Below are 18,410 nucleotides of genomic sequence, written 5' to 3' on the forward strand. Positions count from 1 at the left end.
TGGCCTGATGAAAATTTGACGACACTTAGTACATTTGGTAAGAGATGTTGGATTCGATGCACTTGCTTAAAATATTGCTCTAAAAAGTGATCAAAATCGTGAATCCAAAACGAATAATTATTATTTTTCGATTCTATGCGTAGAAGCAGAAACAATACAAAAAAATTGCGACTCATTTATTTCATAAATTGCGAAAAATAGCGATTTCAATGTAAGTGGCGACAAGTGGGGCACTGGCGAGAACTGGTGATTCCACCCTACATTAATCATTTTTTATCCGCTCGATAACTACAAATTCAGCCATAGAGAATGAGGAATAAATGAATAATACTTAGATCATAATATTCTCTACGTTCTCTACAAATTATGGGAACACATCATCGGAATCGATCCATAGAGAGATAAAAGAATTGCAATTTTCCACAACAAGGGGAAGGCTTTGAAGCTTCGCACACACTCTGGCTTCGAACACTTTATATTTTACCCATATTCCTTTATGTGAATTTGACTTATTTTTTCAAATGAGATTCTTTACAATCCTAGCTTTTGTGGTTCTAGATGAAATCCGACCTCGTCAGATCGGGCCCATATTTTGGGTTTACAGTAGAGTCTCTCTATAGTCCATATTTGGTTCCAGTTTTGACACTTGGGTCGCACTATAGTCCATGTCGTTTTTTAAAATTATCAACGACTTTTAGTATTGAAAGTACTCTTCACTATAGTAGTATCTCTTCATTATGGATCACAATTATCACAACTATACTCAATAAAGTTTGCCAAAAATATTAAAATAATTATGACAACATTGCATGTCGCGTACTAAAAAACATAACCTAACTTAAAATCAGAATTTTGAAATCAACGGACGATAAATTGTGGACTATAGAACGATGGCCTATAGCGGGACTCTACTGTACATGTTTTGACACTCACAAATAACGAATTTCAAATGCACGAAAAATCTATATTCGTGGACGTTCCGTCCATCTCGACCGTCGTATAACCACTTCTGTAGAGAGAACGGAAAGAGATATCGACAAGCGGTTTTCGGCAAAAGTTAAATGTCGATTGGTGGCCAGAAGTACATGATGTCAGACCCACCCTGCCCTACCCCCTTCCACCATTTTGGAACACCGCCAAATTTTGTTTTCTCAATAACTCAGATCCTACGGCATCGATCGGTCTCAATTTCAGTATTTTATAGCTGGACCTAAGAGCTTTCGATTAAAAAACACTTAAGGCACCCTGACCCGTCTGACCTGAGCTTAAAATGGTAATCTTCATGGAAAATACTTACGTTCTGCTGATGTAGATTTACTTCCAGAAAATTATATAAAGTCATCTGAGTAAAACTTTCTAAGGAGTAACGTTATATTTCGGGGTGGTAAATATAAGGTAATATTCAGGTCAGAGAGTGACTCTGAGTTTAGGGCTAATTCAAATCTACTAAATAACGATAATCTGATCTAATTTTTACAATACGAACAAATTTACTATTTGGAATTTTATTACCATGTGAAACATCACAGAAGACTCTTCAATGGTCATAAGCCGGCCTTTTTGGGATCTTATGGAATAGCGCGAGGTATCAGTAAACACAAAAAAAAAATGATTTTAAATCTTTAAGAGCATTACCCCATTCAGTCAATGTACTAGCAATACTTGAGGCAGAATGTTCATAATTTGGAATTAGTTTCTTACAGATTAAAAAGGATTTTTTTTAAAGAAAATATTTTTATCTATTATGGGGGCGCGGGAAGCCGCTGTCAAACACGCATCTTAACGGTCACTGAATTTAAATTCTTTACAATAATTTAATAAAAACTCTATTGATTTAGATAGAGTAACAACTAAGAAAACAAATTGACGACCAGGATTCAAATCAGGAAAAAGCAAAAAGACTTTCCGCAAAGTGAGAAAAGGAAGCAACAAAATGTATTTCCATCTCTCTCGGGCTATTTTTTCCAAGTAATTGAAGGACTAAAGTAACTAAAAATTTATTTCCGACAGAAATTCGAATATCAATTGCCCTGGAATAAATCATAAAATCAGTCAATTTGTGTATGATGTATAATACCATGGTAAGGAATGGGTTAAAAAGCAATTAAAAGTGAAATATTTAAATGCATTTAGCAATTTAAATAAAATTGAAGTGTTTACTTAAAAATTTCGCTGAATGGGAAAATCCGCTACCTTCGGACATCTCAAGCTTCGAACAACTTTTTTTTAATATGTTTTTAATGAACTTGATTTGACGCGTTTATTATATTTTAATAGCTAGCCCAATGTCTCAAATTTCGTGAAAGGATCCATCGGGTCAGATCCGTTAGGAACATTGAAAAAAATTGAGTTGTCCGAAACTTGAGTCGTCCGAAGATAGAGCCCTTTCCACTAATTCTACTGCAACTTTTACTTCTTTTGCTTTGCTTTTTTCCACCATTTTACGTGATGTATTTTTAATATTTCATTGTTCTCAAGTGCTTCTGCATTATCGACTTTCCTTGTGTTGATGGTGTTGGTTCCTTGCACGACTGTTTGGTGGTCAAAGTCCTCGTCGTGTTATAAAACCTCCGAACAGTCGTGACAGAAACCAACTCAAAGAAAAGTCGATAATGCAGAAGCACTTTAGAACAGTAAAGTGCTAAAAATTCATCACTTTCATTGAAATAGCACCATTAACTAGTAAAACCAAGAGAAATACAAATAAAGAAAGGAGAAAATAAGGGAGTTAAAACACCATGTCATATCCGCGTATATCTTAAACATTCCACTGACCGTAATGAAAAGATCTGTTATTTTTTTCATTGGAATAACACCATTCTTCACTCAGCAAAGGAACTTTTTTCTATTGCTACAATTTTTGATCTAGAGGTTACTCATCAATGTTAAGCCGGAGGTGGACACTAGTTCCTTAAGAGCTCTTACACTTTGCTCTGTAAATTCGCTTCTAAAAGCACCCAGTCCCAAAGCACATGTTTTTTAAATAAATAAATAAATAAAACTGTGATATTTCAGTAGGCAATCTATATTGATTTTATCGTTTGCGTGTATAATCACGAATGTAATCTCTCTAATTAATTTGGTAAAATTTATACTCCATCAATTGACGAGCTTTTAATCTGTTGGATGATTTTATTAACTAATAGTTGTCTCATCCAGGATTACTTTGTAAATTTATTTAAATAAAATTGCTCTTCCCAGAGCATAAAAGCACATAAAGTCAAAATGGAAAATTTCATATGAAATAAATTGACTCTGACGAAGCAGTTGCATGTTATTGCATCCCTGAAAAATATTTTCCTCTGCCACAAATTCAGGACAGCACCTGGGCCTTCTTCCAAGCCATCAGAATTGTGGGGATTCAGTATGAGATAAGTGTGACGGCATGTTCAGCTGGAGGATCATCAGTAGCCAAGGGCAATAAGTTCTTTGATAAAAATCTTCAAGTCTCAGACAATCTTGGCATATTTCGCTTGTTCCTCCTGACCGTGACACCTATCTTGCTTATTACCATCCTGGGAGTGGTATTTGTGGTGCTGTTCCATCGACGAGCCAAGCTGAAGCGCAGTGAAAAACGCCGAAGATACTTTGAGGTGAGGAGCCAGAGGGCAACTGCCCAAGGGATTCTACCTCGTAATGATTGGTGCTGCCTGGTTTTGTTGTTGTCATTGCAGGAACTTGAACAGAAGGCTCCAATTGACCCAAATTCAAATTTTGATATCAAACACAGCATTTTTGGGAGTAGCATAAACATCAATATGAATGATGTGGATTCCCTTATGTTTCCCAACGACGAACTTGAGCTGAGGAAGGATCAGGTGTCGATTCTGGGGGTTTTGGGTGAGGGAGCTTTTGGGCTGGTGCGCAAAGGGGTGGTCAAATTTGATGATGGCAATGAAAAGTTCGTTGCAGTGAAAATGCTAAAGAGTGAGTGCTTTCTTTTGTACTTTCAAAAAAAAATCAAATAATAACAAAATCCTATCATCCAGAGAGTCCCAATTCTGAGGAGATTAAGGAGTTCAAGCAGGAGATAGATGTGATGAAATCAGTGGGGTATCATGCCAATATTGTTGGATTGGTTGGACACTGTACCAGGGACATCCACAAGATGATGCTCCTCACAGAGTTCTGCAGCAAAGGCAACCTTCTCAACTATCTGAGGTAGGAACAAAAAAGATTTGGGAAAATTTAATTCCAATTTCGCCCTTTCATAAGCTCTACAAATTGCTAGAGATTGTTTCCAGGCTCTTGGGTACGCTTTGAAGAGCGTTTGCTGCAAAATATTGCTTTTTAGTCTGTACAATTTTCTAGTAACTTATTCTATTTGCATTTTGCACACTCGAAGAACCAGTGTGCAACCATATGCAAATGATTTATAATGAAATTTGCTCTTACAGCCCATGGTCGCAAAATTAGCACAAAGGATTTATCATACAAAAGACTTTGGTCCTGTAATTAAAAAATGATTGTGGATTTGTCAGGAATTCCAAGGCCTTTCCAATTAATACAAAATTTTACCAAACGATCAAGAAATATGACCTTGAGGCCCATACTAACCCTTGACCTTGAAAAATTGTTAAAAAGAATAATTCAAGGATATTTGTGTATAAGAACGGCACATTGCAAATACACAAAATCATAAAGATACCTAAAAAAATCATTAATTTAAAATTCCTTGGATAAATTATTCACAGAAAATATTTCCAAATAAATTTCACATTAATAACATTAATAACCTAAAAATAGTCCCTCTTACTGAAGAATTTTAAGGTCATGTCCTCTAAAAGACCTCTAGCCAACTGAACTCAATTTTACTTTTCATTATTTACATTTCAAGAGGAAATTGTTGCAGTCCAGGGCTAAGATTCTATAGAAATCCAATTGTGGGCAGGGCCTAAATTTCCCGGCTCTTTAAAATAGTTAAAATACGACCCAATTTTTTTTTTTATAAAACATGCATTTGGAAATTTAAATAATTATAAATCAAGAAAAGAACCCTATTTTAGATCTGAAGATAATAGAGGAATTTGTTACTGCCACGCCCTCTCGAAAGCCACGCCCAGTTATCAATTTGGCTGTATCCATCTATTATTCCCTTAAATTTTCATTTTCATAAACTGGGTCATAAATTTCTTGGAGATCCCAAAATACTAATACGTAAGGTATGGAACACAATTGTTTGATAGATTAATTATTGCTGGTGAATTTCATGGGGGGTGTGGCCTATTTTTAGGTGCATCTGCAATTTAAGTCGTAGTGCTAATTTCTTTAGCCTGTATTTAGATATTATTACCATCTTTACAAATTCTGGAATTGCAGCATAAGTTGAAAATAATTCCTGAAGGAAATCTTACATTAATTTCAATTTTTTTTAATCTTGTAAAATTTAACTAATTTATAGAATTTCGTTTAAAATGAAGATAAAAAACTAACCTAAGAAAACTAAGCACCTTAAAGTTATGACTGAATTGTCTTTTAGTAGCTTGGAAAATTTAAATGCTTATAGAAATCTCCAAATTACTGCAATAATTTTTCTTACTTTCAAGCATAATTTAGCTTTAATTTTCTTCATTGAAAATTTATAGAAAATTCTGTTTTTCCAGTTTTACACTCATTACACCGCTTTAGTATATCTATTCCTGTTTTCTGCCTAATAACAACTATAATAAATCCTCTTTGTAGACTTTAAAGTCTTGTTCCTAAAAATCGACGATAAATCGGTTTTCTTGCAATTCTTATCTCAAAAACTGCAATAAAAATTGTGTAATCTTGAATATTTATTTGGTAAATTGTGCTATTATTGCAGTTTTGAATGTAATTTCAAAATTTCTGTCCTTCCAATTCTTCTATTAAATTCTTTATTGAGATTTTATCTTCTTAAAGCTTTGCCATAAAAGCTTTTTTCTTGCAATTATAGTTTCAAAGACTGCATTAAATTTTAGTGATCTCGAATTTTTTTAACAAATTGTTTTTTTTTGTCGCAAACTAAAGCGTTACTTCATGATTTCAATTCTTATAAATCTGCAGTAAGTTCTATTTTTTTTCAAATATTAAGTACTTTGTGCAAGAAACTTTGCTATAAAAGCTAGTTTTCTTGTATTTATAATTTCAAAGACTGGATTAATTTTCTTGATCTGGTATATTTCTAAAATAAATTGTATTTTTATTGGAGTTAAAGCTTCATTTCAAAATTTCTATTCTCCTTCGATAACTGCAATAAATTTTCTTTTTCAACCCTGAACTGAGGTCTTAGGACAAAAGTATCTGTTATAAAAATTAACTTTTCGAGGGTTTTTCATCAAACGACTATTAAAAATTTTAGTGATCTAGAATATTTCTACAATAAATTTTATTTTTGTCGCAAATTAGAGCATTATTCCATGATTTTTTTTTTTTTTAAATTTCAGTAAATTCACTTTATAAAATTAAAGTTCTTTTACAAATGGCTTTGCCATAAGTGTTGATTTTCTTGCAGTTATGGATTCACAGACTTCAATAAATTTCTAGATTATCTCCACGATATATGGTATATTTTTATTACAGTTTGAGGAGTGATTTCTGGATTTTTAAAAATCCTTCTGGAACTGCTATAAATTATCTTCACGAAAAATATTTCATCTTTTCAGACACAGCTGTCTGGAAAGCCTGGAATGTAGAAAAATTTGCAGAAAATCGGCAAAATATCTACAGAAATTCGTCAGAGTATGCACCAGGATTCGTCAGAAAATCTGCAAAAATTTCTGACGATTTTTTCTCCCAAGCCCAAATAAAATTCGTAGGAATATCTACAGATTTATCAGCAGATTTTCGGCAGAGGTGTAGATATTTTCTGCGGAAATCTTAAAGATATCTAACGAAATTATTTGACGGGTTGCTATCATTGTTTGGCATTATTGCAGTTCAAAAAGTATTAGTATTACAGTAGACTCTTCGTTATCCGGCTGACTGGGGGACAAAATGACATTTAGGTTTTTTGAATGATCAACGGTTTTTCTATTTTGTGCAGTGTGAATTTATTTTCTGTCTGACAAAGAAAAAGAGAATTTTCTTCATGGTGTGCTTATGTTTCATTTTTTATCACAATTATGTATTAAAAACTTCGATACAATGTTAATAATACTTTAATTCACTCTGGACAAACTTCATGTTTAGTGAAAATAATTTTGAATACATCAACCGCCATAGTGTTTGGCAGCTGTCACCCGGATAACGAAGTGCCGGATAACGAAGAGTTGAGTGTAATACTAATCTTGTGATACCACCATAATGGCGCTCCAAAGAAAAGTGAACAGATTTTTTTGCACTTTACTGTTCTGAGGAACTTCTGCATTATCGACTTTTCGTCATGTTGGTTTCTGTCACGACTGCTTGGTGGTTTTCGAATTAGAACACGGCGAGAATTGGGGAAATTAGTCGAGACGGGACAGGAACCAACACAGAGAAAAGTCGATAATGCGGAAGCACTTGAGAACAGTAAAGTGCTAAAAAATCATGTTCATTTTCCATTGGAATAGCACCATAAGATTAATGAAATCGTAAAATTCTCTAGCACGTAATTTTTCCACTGAGGACTGTTGGAATAAGAACGGGTGAACACTTGCTATAGATTAAAATATGTGACTTTTATTCAATTTTATTATATTTCGCTTTTGTGCGTTCAAAAATGTTTCAACAGAGAAAAACCCTTTTTGCGATTCTAGACGAAAATAAGTAAATATTTGTAAACCACTTAGATGAATTGAATTAAAGTGAATTTTCGTTATTTCTCTACGAGTCTATTCAGCAAAGGGAGTAATAAGTATGACTTTTTTTTTACCTTTTTGTAACAGGAAAGAATATTTTTCCCAAGTTTTCTTTTTAATAAAAATAATGCTTTTTGATGTCCAAGAGGATTCAAGTCACATTTACGAGTGTTTGAAGAATTTAAAGAAATATTATATATAATATGTATCTGTTTGCTGGAGAAAAACGCGTGGAGGATATAATAAATGGAGAAGGAGGATTTAATACTCGAAGAAAGAGTCTCTCACAAGTTGAGAATTTGAAGAATTTCCTTCCAATCCGATGAACACGAAAATTTCTGATATATTGCTATAATCTTATTTAAAAGGAAGTCTTCTTTCGGTTTCCTCGTTTCCTCCAGTAAAAATAGCTGCTGTGAAATATTGAAAAAAAATGGAAATGTGGGATGTGAATATCCTCCCCCTTTTTTTTGCCCACAGACTCGAATGGCTCCATTTGACGCAAATGCATCAGGAGCTGAAGCGCCAGATTGAGGAGAAATCTTCACCAAGTCTCACTCCAGCTCTCGAGAAGCAAAAATGCCCTGAGAGTATCTTCAACTTTGACACATCTTTTGGAGATAAAACTTTCAGAAATTACAAGAATGTTATTGAGGGAACGGATCATTATGAGAAAATTCAACCAATTCCAGAAGGTAGTGAGAAGGGTGAGAGGGAGATGAAGAACTCCTGCACAAATTCCTGTCGGTGCTTTGTGGAAATTGTGCAGCCAAATAAGTCTGGTGACCTCAGAGATTCCAATCTCAATGACCTCAATACTCCACCGAGTCTGAGGAAGTGCACCATTAAGATCCGGGATTGCGAGTGCAATGACAAGGCACCAGATCCACCCACAATTCCCAATGCTGTGGAAAATCGCAGCTACAACGGTCTCCTGGCCAATGGGGTTCTCCTCAGTGGTTCCCGGAGACAGTCTGAGGAATGCCAAAGTGCTCCAAAATGTCTAACCAAAAGGGACCTTCTTCACTTTGCCCGACAAGTTGCTGTGGGAATGGTAAGTAGACTTATCCTTTTCAATGCCCCCCTTTTAATCCCTTCTCCCCAAAGAAACGCAATGAATCCCGCGGGAGCTTTTAAAAGTTGAGCAGAAAAAATCCATTGAAAAGTTAAGAGGGTATTACAACAATATTAATGGCCAAATCAATGCCAGAGATTATAAGGATTAAAGGGCATTAGATACTGAATTAATTATACTCTATCTCTGCAGCCAGGGATCTTTTATTCTGTACCATGTGCTTTCTTTTATTTCAAGGCTGAGGGTCACAAATGAAACTTTACTTGCAGAGTTCTAATCTATTTGTGGTTGTCCTTTGACGTCGATGTTGTTATTTATAGGCCAAAAAAGGGATATTGAATGAAACATGTTCATTAAGGGAGCAATTATGAAGATTTATTTGTCGTACACAATGGAATCATTAACATTTAATTCCCAATTTTTCCTCAATTTTTCACTCTCCTTGCAAGACGATTTTTCGGTCATCACAGGACACCTAAATTTGTCCAAGTAAAGGTTTTTGTTCTTATAATCCTTAAGATCTCTAATTAAAAAGGGCTTATGGTGCTATTCCAATGCAAAATGAAAAGAGGAATTCTTCTGAATATTTTTAGTACATGTCTGTCCTTAACCCATTCAGTCAATGTACCAGAAATACTTGAGATAGAATGTTCATATTTTGGGATTAGTTTCCTACAGATTAATAGATGAATTTTTTGAAAAGAAATTTTTTTTACCTATTATGGGGGCGCGGGAAGCCCGTATCAAATACACGTCTTAACGGTCACTGAATTTAAATTCTGTGCATTAATTCATTATAAACTCTATTGCTTTAGATAGAGTAACTATCCAAGAAAACAAATTGGCAACCAGAATTCAAATCAGGAAAGAGGAAAGAGGCAAATTTTAATAAATTCGACGGGATGTCGTATTTTCCGTCCGCCATTTTGTGCAAAAATTTTGCATGACCTTCCGCGAAGCAAGAAAACAACCACAAAATGTATTTTCATCTCTGTCGGACTATTTTCCCTAAGTAATTGAAGAACTAAAGTTACTAAAAATCCATTCCCGACAGCAATTCGAGTATCAGTTGCCAAGGAATAAATCATCTAAAATCACTCAATTTGCGTATGATGTATAATACCATGGTAAGGAATGGGTTAAGTGCTTCTGCAATATTGGTTTTTTTTTTGTGTTGGTTTCTGTCACGACTGTTTGGTGGTTTTAGAAAGAACGAGGACAGTGGAAAATAGTCGAGACAGGAACCGATACAAAGAAAGTCGATAACACAGCAGCATATTAGAACAGACATGTCGTCGGTTGGATCAGCAACTTTGCTAACTGTGATTGATTTGTATCTGCATTCGTTGCAAACGCCAAGCAACTGCAGTTAGCACAGCCCAGCAACGAAAGTTCCCTGTTTGAACACCGTTCTGCAAACGCGTCCGGAACAGGGTTCGGTCCAGTGTAAATCCTTACGGGCTGGGAAAAAAACGAACACAGTTCAAACAATAGTTCTCCATGGTGGCTACCACTTTTTGAACATTTGGAAGACCGCCACCGTCGCAGCATCTCGAACAAGGAACTCTATCGTTGCTGGGAGTTGCCGATTTAAATGATGATGTACTAAAAAGATGTTCAGCAAAATTCTTTTGTAGCACTTTACTGTTCTCAAGTGTTTCTGCATTATCGACTTTTCTTTGTGTTGGCTCCTATCTCGACTATTTCCGCCCTGTCCTCGCCGTGTTCTAAAACACGGCGAGGACAGTAAGATGCTACAATAACATGTTCATTTTTCCTTGGAAAATTGGCAAGAGTAAATCTTCATCCTGAATATTTTTTTTAGTACATGTCCAGTAGGGCGTTTCAACTAGGAAAAATTTTTTTTGGCACTATTCTCACGGTGTTGTATTTGATGAGACAAGAAAGTTTTTCTTCTACGAGCATATGATCAGACGCTGTTTAGAGGTGGCTGAACGACCCTCTCTGTAGAACAAATTTCTGATTTTACCGGATTTTACACTACAGAGAGGGTCGTTCAGCCACCTCTAAACGACGTCTGATCATATGGTCGTAGAAGAAAAACTTTCTTGTCTCATCAAAGACAGCACCGTGAGAATAGTGCCAAAAAATTTTTTTCCTAGTTGAAACGCCCTAATGTCCAGTTCAAAATAGGGGGAAGCAGGCTACCTTTGGATGACTCAAGCTTCGGACATTTCAATTTTTTCCATGTTCTTAATGGATTTGGTCCATTGCTTTTTTGAAGGATTTTGAGGCATTGGGCTAGCTATTAATTAAAATATAATATTATGTTGTGTTAAATTTATTAAAATCATATTGAGAATAATGAGTTGTTCTAAGCTTGAATCGTCCGAAGGTAGCGCGCTTTCCCTAGAGATATTTCTCCCTGAACATTTTATTAGTACATTACTGTTCTATGTGCTTTTCTTTGTCAGAGTCGGATACAGCAAATGGTAAAGGGGGAGGGGGCGCAATGTAATGCTAAAAACAAAATTAAAAAATTGTGAATACAAAAGTGTATATAGAATAGATTGGGGTGCTCATCATTCAGGATTGATAAAAGACTTTATTTGTAGCTAGAACTTTAGAAAGAATAGTGGCCACATTGAAGGATTCCCAAAAGAAACCGTTTTTCGAACGCGAAAAAGAGCTTTCTCGAAAATTTTCGAAAATAAGTTTAATTTTCATTAATTTGAGCTTATTTAAAAATCAATAAAATCCCTAATAACATATTTAAGAGGAACGAAATTCACTTAAGAACTCTTTTTCGTGGAAACTGTGTTTTAATTGCTTGAACTCCAAGATAGAGAACTTTACACATTTTTCAACTTTTCACTATTTTGGCTGCCAAACGGTAAGGACTTTCAGTGTATCCGGTCTTCGCTGACCCCCCCACACAAGTCGACATTTTCTAGCGAACTAACATAGCCGAATCACCCCCGACCCCTTTCATCCCCTCCAAAAACATGATTTTAGACTTATCTCAGAATTGGCCCTAGCGATTTCGTACTTAGATACCTTTTACCGGTTAATTCGCCATCTTGAATTATTGAAGGTCAAAGGGCCTAATTTTTGAACCGATTTGTTCAAATTAAATTAATTAAAATATAAATTATTTTTTAAAATAACTTTTTCTTGCGCAATATTCAGCTTCAAGATGGTTTGATGAGACCACTTTTATCAACAAATCTTCACGGTTCAGACCGTTCAGACGATATTTCGTCCTTAGACGAAAATAGCGTTAAATCATTCCTAATAACGGTTTTTCAAGGTCAAAGGTTAAAAAGACACTGGAGAGCGCATTTATCAAGCGAATGGAGTCATGTTTGGGGTCGTTGGAAAGGTCTTGGAATTTTCTATAACATTGAACCAGTTCCAATCGGTTTTGAACCGGTAATGAACCGGTTCTTAACCGATAACTAATTTTTATACGAAATTCAATTAAATTACCTTTGAGGTGTATTTTGGGAAATATTTTGAGTTATTTATAATTCGGTTCAAATCGATTGTGAACTGGTAATGAACCGGTTATTTACCGATAAGTAATTTTTGTTCAAATATAATTTTATTACTCCTTAAAGTATTTTGTGGAATCTATCGAGTGATTTATGAATCGATTCAAATAGATTGAGTACCGGTAAACGGTAAATTATTCGAAAGTACTTTTGAGGTATAGCATTTAAGTCACGAGTTCGAACATTTCGCAAAGCCTGGGACGCTTTGTCACCCGTTTTTGTTTAAGGAAATTGCGATCAAAAGCAGCTTCAGTTTTTTTCTGAAGCTTTCTTAAGAAGATTTTAACAAGTTTTCTATTTAAAATTCACTAAAAAACCATATTATAATTTTTTTATTATCTTAAATTATTTGCAGAAGTTAGAACACTTCCACAAAAAATCTCCAAAAAAGAAGAACTTAAGAACAGTAAAGTGATAATAAATGTTCATTTTTCAATGGAATAGCACTATAACGCCATTGCTCGCGGTTTTTTCGGTCTCGAAAATTTGTATAATCCTTAGGACCCCTGAAAGAGGCGTGGCTTAATTTTTCGCAGCGTTTACTTAAAACTTTTATCACATTTTGCAAAATAGACATCCAAATAAGCCAAAATTGCTCTAATTTTTATTATTAATTTGCTTTTATTTCAATTTAAAGACGGAAAACCAAATAATTTGTACTTCAAAGAATAACTTGATGTTAATAATCCTGTGACTTTGCTCCTTTAATTGAGCCAATCTTTAATAAGTCTTGCTCCTTATCTCTTTTCCCTTTAAATCTTTCCCTTATTCTTGCTCAAGTTACTTTGAAAAATTCCCTGAAACCCCGAGATTCATCCATGAGCTTGTTAAACTTTTTCCCCGGTGGAAGTTTCTTTTTTTTTGTTAGGGAAAGAGAAGAGAAGCCTCAAGAAGACTCTGTAGAAAAGTTTTCCCCAAAGAATTGGATAACACCTCTTGATATTTTCTTTGCATGAAAAATTTCCCGGAATTATTATTCCTTTCCTTTTTTTGCTGTTTATTGAATGTTTTTTCGAGCAATAAGTGAAATACTTTTTTTTGCAGGAATTCTTGGCATGCAATAAAGTTGTCCATCGTGATCTGGCTGCCCGGAATGTTCTGGTGTGCGAGGACAATGTTGTGAAAATCTCGGATTTTGGGTGAGGAGGCAAAAGCAGAGAGTCCATGTCAAAGTAGGTAATATCCGGGAAATTTTTCTCTTGTCTGCTTTTTCAGCTTGAGCAGGGATGTCTACCAAGAGAACATGTACAAGAAGGTGGGGAATGGGAAGCTGCCCATAAAGTGGTTGGCCCTTGAATCGCTAACGCATCAAGTGTATACGAGTCAGAGCGATGTGTAAGGGCTTTTCTTTTCTTTTTGGGAGGGTTTTTTCTGAAAAGGGCAGCTTTGAAAAATTTTGGAATCTGTTGCAGATGGTCGTATGGGGTGCTTCTATATGAGATTCTCACTCTTGGGGGCAATCCCTATCCTTCAGTGCCAACAAATCGGCTCCTGAAACTCCTAAAGTCGGGCTATCGAATGGAGAGACCGAGAAATTGTGGAGTGCAACTGTATGAGCTGATGCTCTCCTGCTGGAAGATTAATCCCCATGACAGGCCTAATTTCACAGACATTGTCAAGAAGATTGATCAGCTGATGATGGAGCTACCAAAAGATGAACCTATTGATCCTGAGAATCTCAGGGAATCCAAGTAAATGTCCATTTTCTTGAGAAACCTTCAGGGAAATCCCTCTAAAAGGACTTCTTCCCCTTTTTAGGTGTGATTCCTTCTAATCACACCTATTGTAATCCTCGGATTTTCTAAAAGTGCTCCGATCGAGCTGAAATCGAGGCTGAACCGGTGGCAGCCAAAATCCCGAAAGACAAAATCCCGAATTTTTAAAATCCTGAAAGGGATGAAATTATATGGAGGAAAATGTTTAGAATAATTTCCCAAGGCACAGAAGATTTCCCTTTGCCTCCAGCATGCGCGGGTGCAATCGTGGGAGTAGCTATGACACTTTTAAGAATTCGGGATTTTGGCTTTCGGGATTTTGGCCTATTCGAGATTTTGACCGGGACCCATCTACGCGCGCGTACGACGATTTCTATGCTATTAGTTTTTTGAAAAACCGGTTAAAAATTACGTTTTGTTGTTTATCTCGAAATCTAAGCATGCGATTTTGAATTTTTTATGTTTATGTTGTAGCCCAGAAAATTTAGACCAATTTAAAAACAGGAAATTATGAAAATTATTTCAATTTTACGAAAATTTGCTATTAGCGTCAGGCGGGAAAAAAAGCGGGCGAAGCGGCGTCGGACAAGCTTTCCCCATATATATATTCGGCAGTTAAATCAGCATTTGTCGTAACTTCATTTTTGCGATTTTGGGATATATACATATCGTCAGTTAAATCAGCATATGTCGTAACTTCCTTTTGACAACTTTTCAGGAGACGAAATTTTCAGTTCAATATTATTTTTCTTAAAAATGAGCCCCGAATGCGATACTTTTGAGTCAAAATAATAAAAGTGGGACTAATAAACTGTAAGTTAACTCGAGAAAATCTTTATAAAATTATTTAAAAGCTTCAATATTGAGAAATATGTTAGAAGAAACACAATAATATTTTGTCATAATTTCCATCGTTTATAAAGCCGTAATTTCGAACGTATGGTGATTCTGGAAGTTACGATAATTTTCTAAAATGCATTATATCAATTTGAATTATTCTAGTGATAAGCGCCTTTATTTGACTAAATTAGTCAATAATACTGTTATCCCTGTCCCTAAAAGCCTTTATTTCATAAGTTTTTTTGAATAAATTTTGTGCGCCGCGTCGCTTGTTTTGTTTTGAATTAATGACAGATGGATAGTGATTTTTTCTCACTTTTTTCTCGCAAATATTGAATTAGAATGATTTCATGTTACACTATTCGCACTGTCTTTCTATATTTGGAAAAGTTTATAAACGTTTTATTGAGAAATATTGCAATTTTGCTGCAAATTACAAGCCACGCAAGTGAGCAAAAGAAGTTACGGCAAATGCTGATTATTGAAAATTTTGTATGGAAATTTGTCGTAACTTCCCCAAAAATGGAAGTAAAGACAAATTCTGATAATTTTTTCTTAATTAAGGGCACTTACGATAATTTTTATTTAAAATAATTTTTATTGGGTTTATAAAAGTTTCTTTTTCATAAGTGCGTTTAATAAACAAAATTACGCTGATTCCAAATATGTATATATCTCAAAATCGCAAAAATGAAGTTACGACAAATGCTGATTTAACTGACGATATTTAGAATCGGCGTAACTTTGTTTATTAAACGCACTTATGAAAAAGAAACATTTATAAGCCCATTAAAAATTATTTTAAACAAAAATTATCGTAAGTGCCCTTAATTAATAAAAATTTATCAGAATTTGTCGTAACTTCCATTTTTGAGGAAGTTACGACAAATTTTCATACAAAATTTTCAATAATCAGCATTTGCCGTAACTTTTTTAGCTTGCTTGCGTGGCTTGTAATTTGCAGCAAAAATTTAATTATTTCTCATTAAAACGTTCACAAACTCTCCCAAATATCCAAAGACAATGCGAATAATGCAACATTAAATCATTTTAATTCAATATTTGCGAGAAAAAAGTGAGGAAAAATCCTTGCCCATCTGTCATTATTTCAAAACAAAACAAGCGACGTGGCGCGCAATATTTATTAAATAAAATTTATGAAATAAAAGCTTTTAGGGACAGGGACTACAGTTTAATTGACTAATTTAGTGAAATAAAGGCACTCATTATCACTAGAGTAATTAAAATTGATATGTGTTATTGAAAATTGTCGTAACTTCCAAGATCTCCATACATTGGAAGTTACGGCTTTATAAACGATGGAAGTTACGACAAAATATTATTGTGTTTCTTCTAACATATTTCTCAATATTGAAGCTTTTATATCATTTTATAAAGATTTTTTCAAGTTAACTTACAGTTTATTAGTCCCACTTTTATTATTTTGACTCAAAAGTATCGCATTCGGGGCTCATTTTTAAGAAAAATAATGCTGAACTGAAAATTTCGTCTCCTGAAAAGTTGTTAAAAGGGAGTTACGACAAATGCTGATTTAACTGACGATATTTATATAGCACTCTCTCACTCTCCCTCTCTACATAGAGAGTCTATATTCGAAGATTTGTAAGGTGGCATATACAATTCACGATCCGCGATGTCTTTCGCGCATCTTCGCGAGGCGCGATTTTTTTTTCGCGGATTCTCGCGGGTCGCGTAATTTTTCACGGATGTTCGCGGGGCGTGAAATTTTTCGCGGATTTTCGCAGGGCGTGAGAATTTTCGAGGATGTTCGCGGGGCGTGAAATTTTTCGCGGATTTTCGCGGGGTGCTTAATTTTTCGCGAATTTTCGCGGGCTGCGTTATTTTTCGCGGTGCGCGTAATTTTTCGCAGGTCGCGTAATTTTTCGTGGATTTTCGCGGGCCGCGTTATTTTTCGCGGATTTTCGCGGAGCGCGTAATTTTTCGCGAATTTTCGCGGGCCGCGTTATTTTTCGCAGGTCGCGTAATTTTTCGTGTATTTTCGCGGGCCGCGTTATTTTTCGCGGGGCGCGTAATTTTCGCGGGTCGCGTAATTTTTCGCGGATTTTCGAGGGGCGCATAATTTTTCGCGGAGCGCGTAGTTTTTCGCGAATTTTCGCGGGCCGCGTTATTTTTCGCGGGGCGCGTAATTTTTCGCGGATTTTCGCGGAGCGCGTAATTTTTCGCGAATTTCGCGTAAAGTTTGAGGCCTTTATCTCATAGTTTCCGAGATAATCGACTTTAAAGATTTTTAGACACTTTTACGCATTTCTCATCCAATTTTCCTTAATAATAACAATAATAAGTTACATACAATTTAATTGAAATTCGCATTATTTATTTATAAATATCGTTAAAATTTGCCACAATCCGAATTTGCAACGAAGGAATCACACCTAAGCTGATCTAGGCTTATCACACTGGCTTCCTCTTCTTTTCAGAGAGAAATCCTCCACTGGGGAATCATACTTGAAGCCCTTATAGTATTACTCTTACCATCAATCCATGACATCGTCATTGACTTGATCCCCAAGACAATATCAGAGAATTTCCTGGAACTCCCCAAATGGAGTAACTTTATCAAAAAAGAATTCAAGTAAATCAATCTCCCATTCCCTTTACCAAAAACCCTCCTCAACCACCTATTTCCTCTCATTCCAGGAAGACATGCAGCATCTTCAAGAATCTCCTGAACATCCTCCCAAAAAGGATGCAATATTTGGCTGTTTTCTGTGACTTTTCTGAAGACAACAAAAAATTCCTGCAAAATCTCAATGACCTAAGAGAATCCAAAGGTTTCAACCAAATCCATCAAACAAGGAATTTTGTGAAGATATTTTTTTTATTGTACAATATCCACAATATATCCGGGAGAAAAGAAAAAAATCAAGAGAAATATTCTTAGAACATTTATCAGTGTAAATAAAGAGAATGTATTTGCAAAGATTCTCGCCTGGCGATCTTTTATTTGTGCTTTCCGGACGGTGGAACTGCCCTGAAAACCCCAAAAAAATTCTTTATAGATATTTCTGGTAGTTTTTCCGGGAACTTACCTCGTCACTCCCATGTTTGCATTGATGTAGTGGTAAGCCACGACTAGGAGGAACAGGAACACGCCCAGGACATTAGAGAAGATGGCCAGTTGCACGTCTGTGATCATCTTGGATGCTGCAGTGAAGGAAAATTGAAAGTTTTTAGCATTTTCCGGGAAGATTTTCACGATAAACAGAATGACACGTCACGGGTTTTGAGGTTAGGTCCTCAAAACCCACCGTTTTCTCCTAATCTGTTACTAGAGATTGCATAATTGATATGGCACTGTCTTCCTTACCTTCTAATCTGGGTTTTCTAATAGGATTTAAGTGGGATTTCAGGAGTTTTCACTGGTTTTTAAGCCGAATCAGAGAAAACCAAAACACAAAACACCGGCGATTGAAGCGACACCTGAAACTCGTCGAAGAAATCAGGGAATAGCCCACTAAAGGGTTGCCTAATGAAAGGAAAT

At 35.4% G+C, this 18,410-nt stretch overlaps 1 protein-coding gene across 3 annotated transcripts in view; it reads left to right on the plus strand.

The window, feature by feature from the left end:
• The window catches only part of LOC129810204 (tyrosine-protein kinase receptor torso), a 58,152-nt gene extending 40,301 nt beyond the window's left edge, over positions 1–17,851 (plus strand). Inside the window, exons 7-15 of one of the 3 annotated variants that reach the window (XM_055860526.1) lie at positions 3,318–3,593; positions 3,675–3,927; positions 3,990–4,161; positions 8,223–8,796; positions 13,377–13,471; positions 13,548–13,667; positions 13,745–14,023; positions 17,347–17,501; positions 17,567–17,851. In XM_055860526.1, coding sequence (XP_055716501.1) covers positions 3,318–3,593; positions 3,675–3,927; positions 3,990–4,161; positions 8,223–8,796; positions 13,377–13,471; positions 13,548–13,667; positions 13,745–14,023; positions 17,347–17,389 — 1,812 coding nt within the window. In that variant the 3' untranslated portion in view covers positions 17,390–17,501; positions 17,567–17,851. The remainder of the gene's footprint in view (positions 1–3,317; positions 3,594–3,674; positions 3,928–3,989; positions 4,162–8,222; positions 8,797–13,376; positions 13,472–13,547; positions 13,668–13,744; positions 14,024–17,346; positions 17,502–17,566) is intronic. The other 2 variants (XM_055860528.1, XM_055860529.1) reach the window with 2 other exon arrangements.
• Positions 17,852–18,410: the final 559 nt, after the last annotated feature.

The sequence above is a fragment of the Phlebotomus papatasi genome, chromosome 1 (genome assembly GCF_024763615.1).
Source record: "Phlebotomus papatasi isolate M1 chromosome 1, Ppap_2.1, whole genome shotgun sequence".
NCBI classification, from domain to species: Eukaryota; Metazoa; Arthropoda; class Insecta; order Diptera; family Psychodidae; genus Phlebotomus; species Phlebotomus papatasi.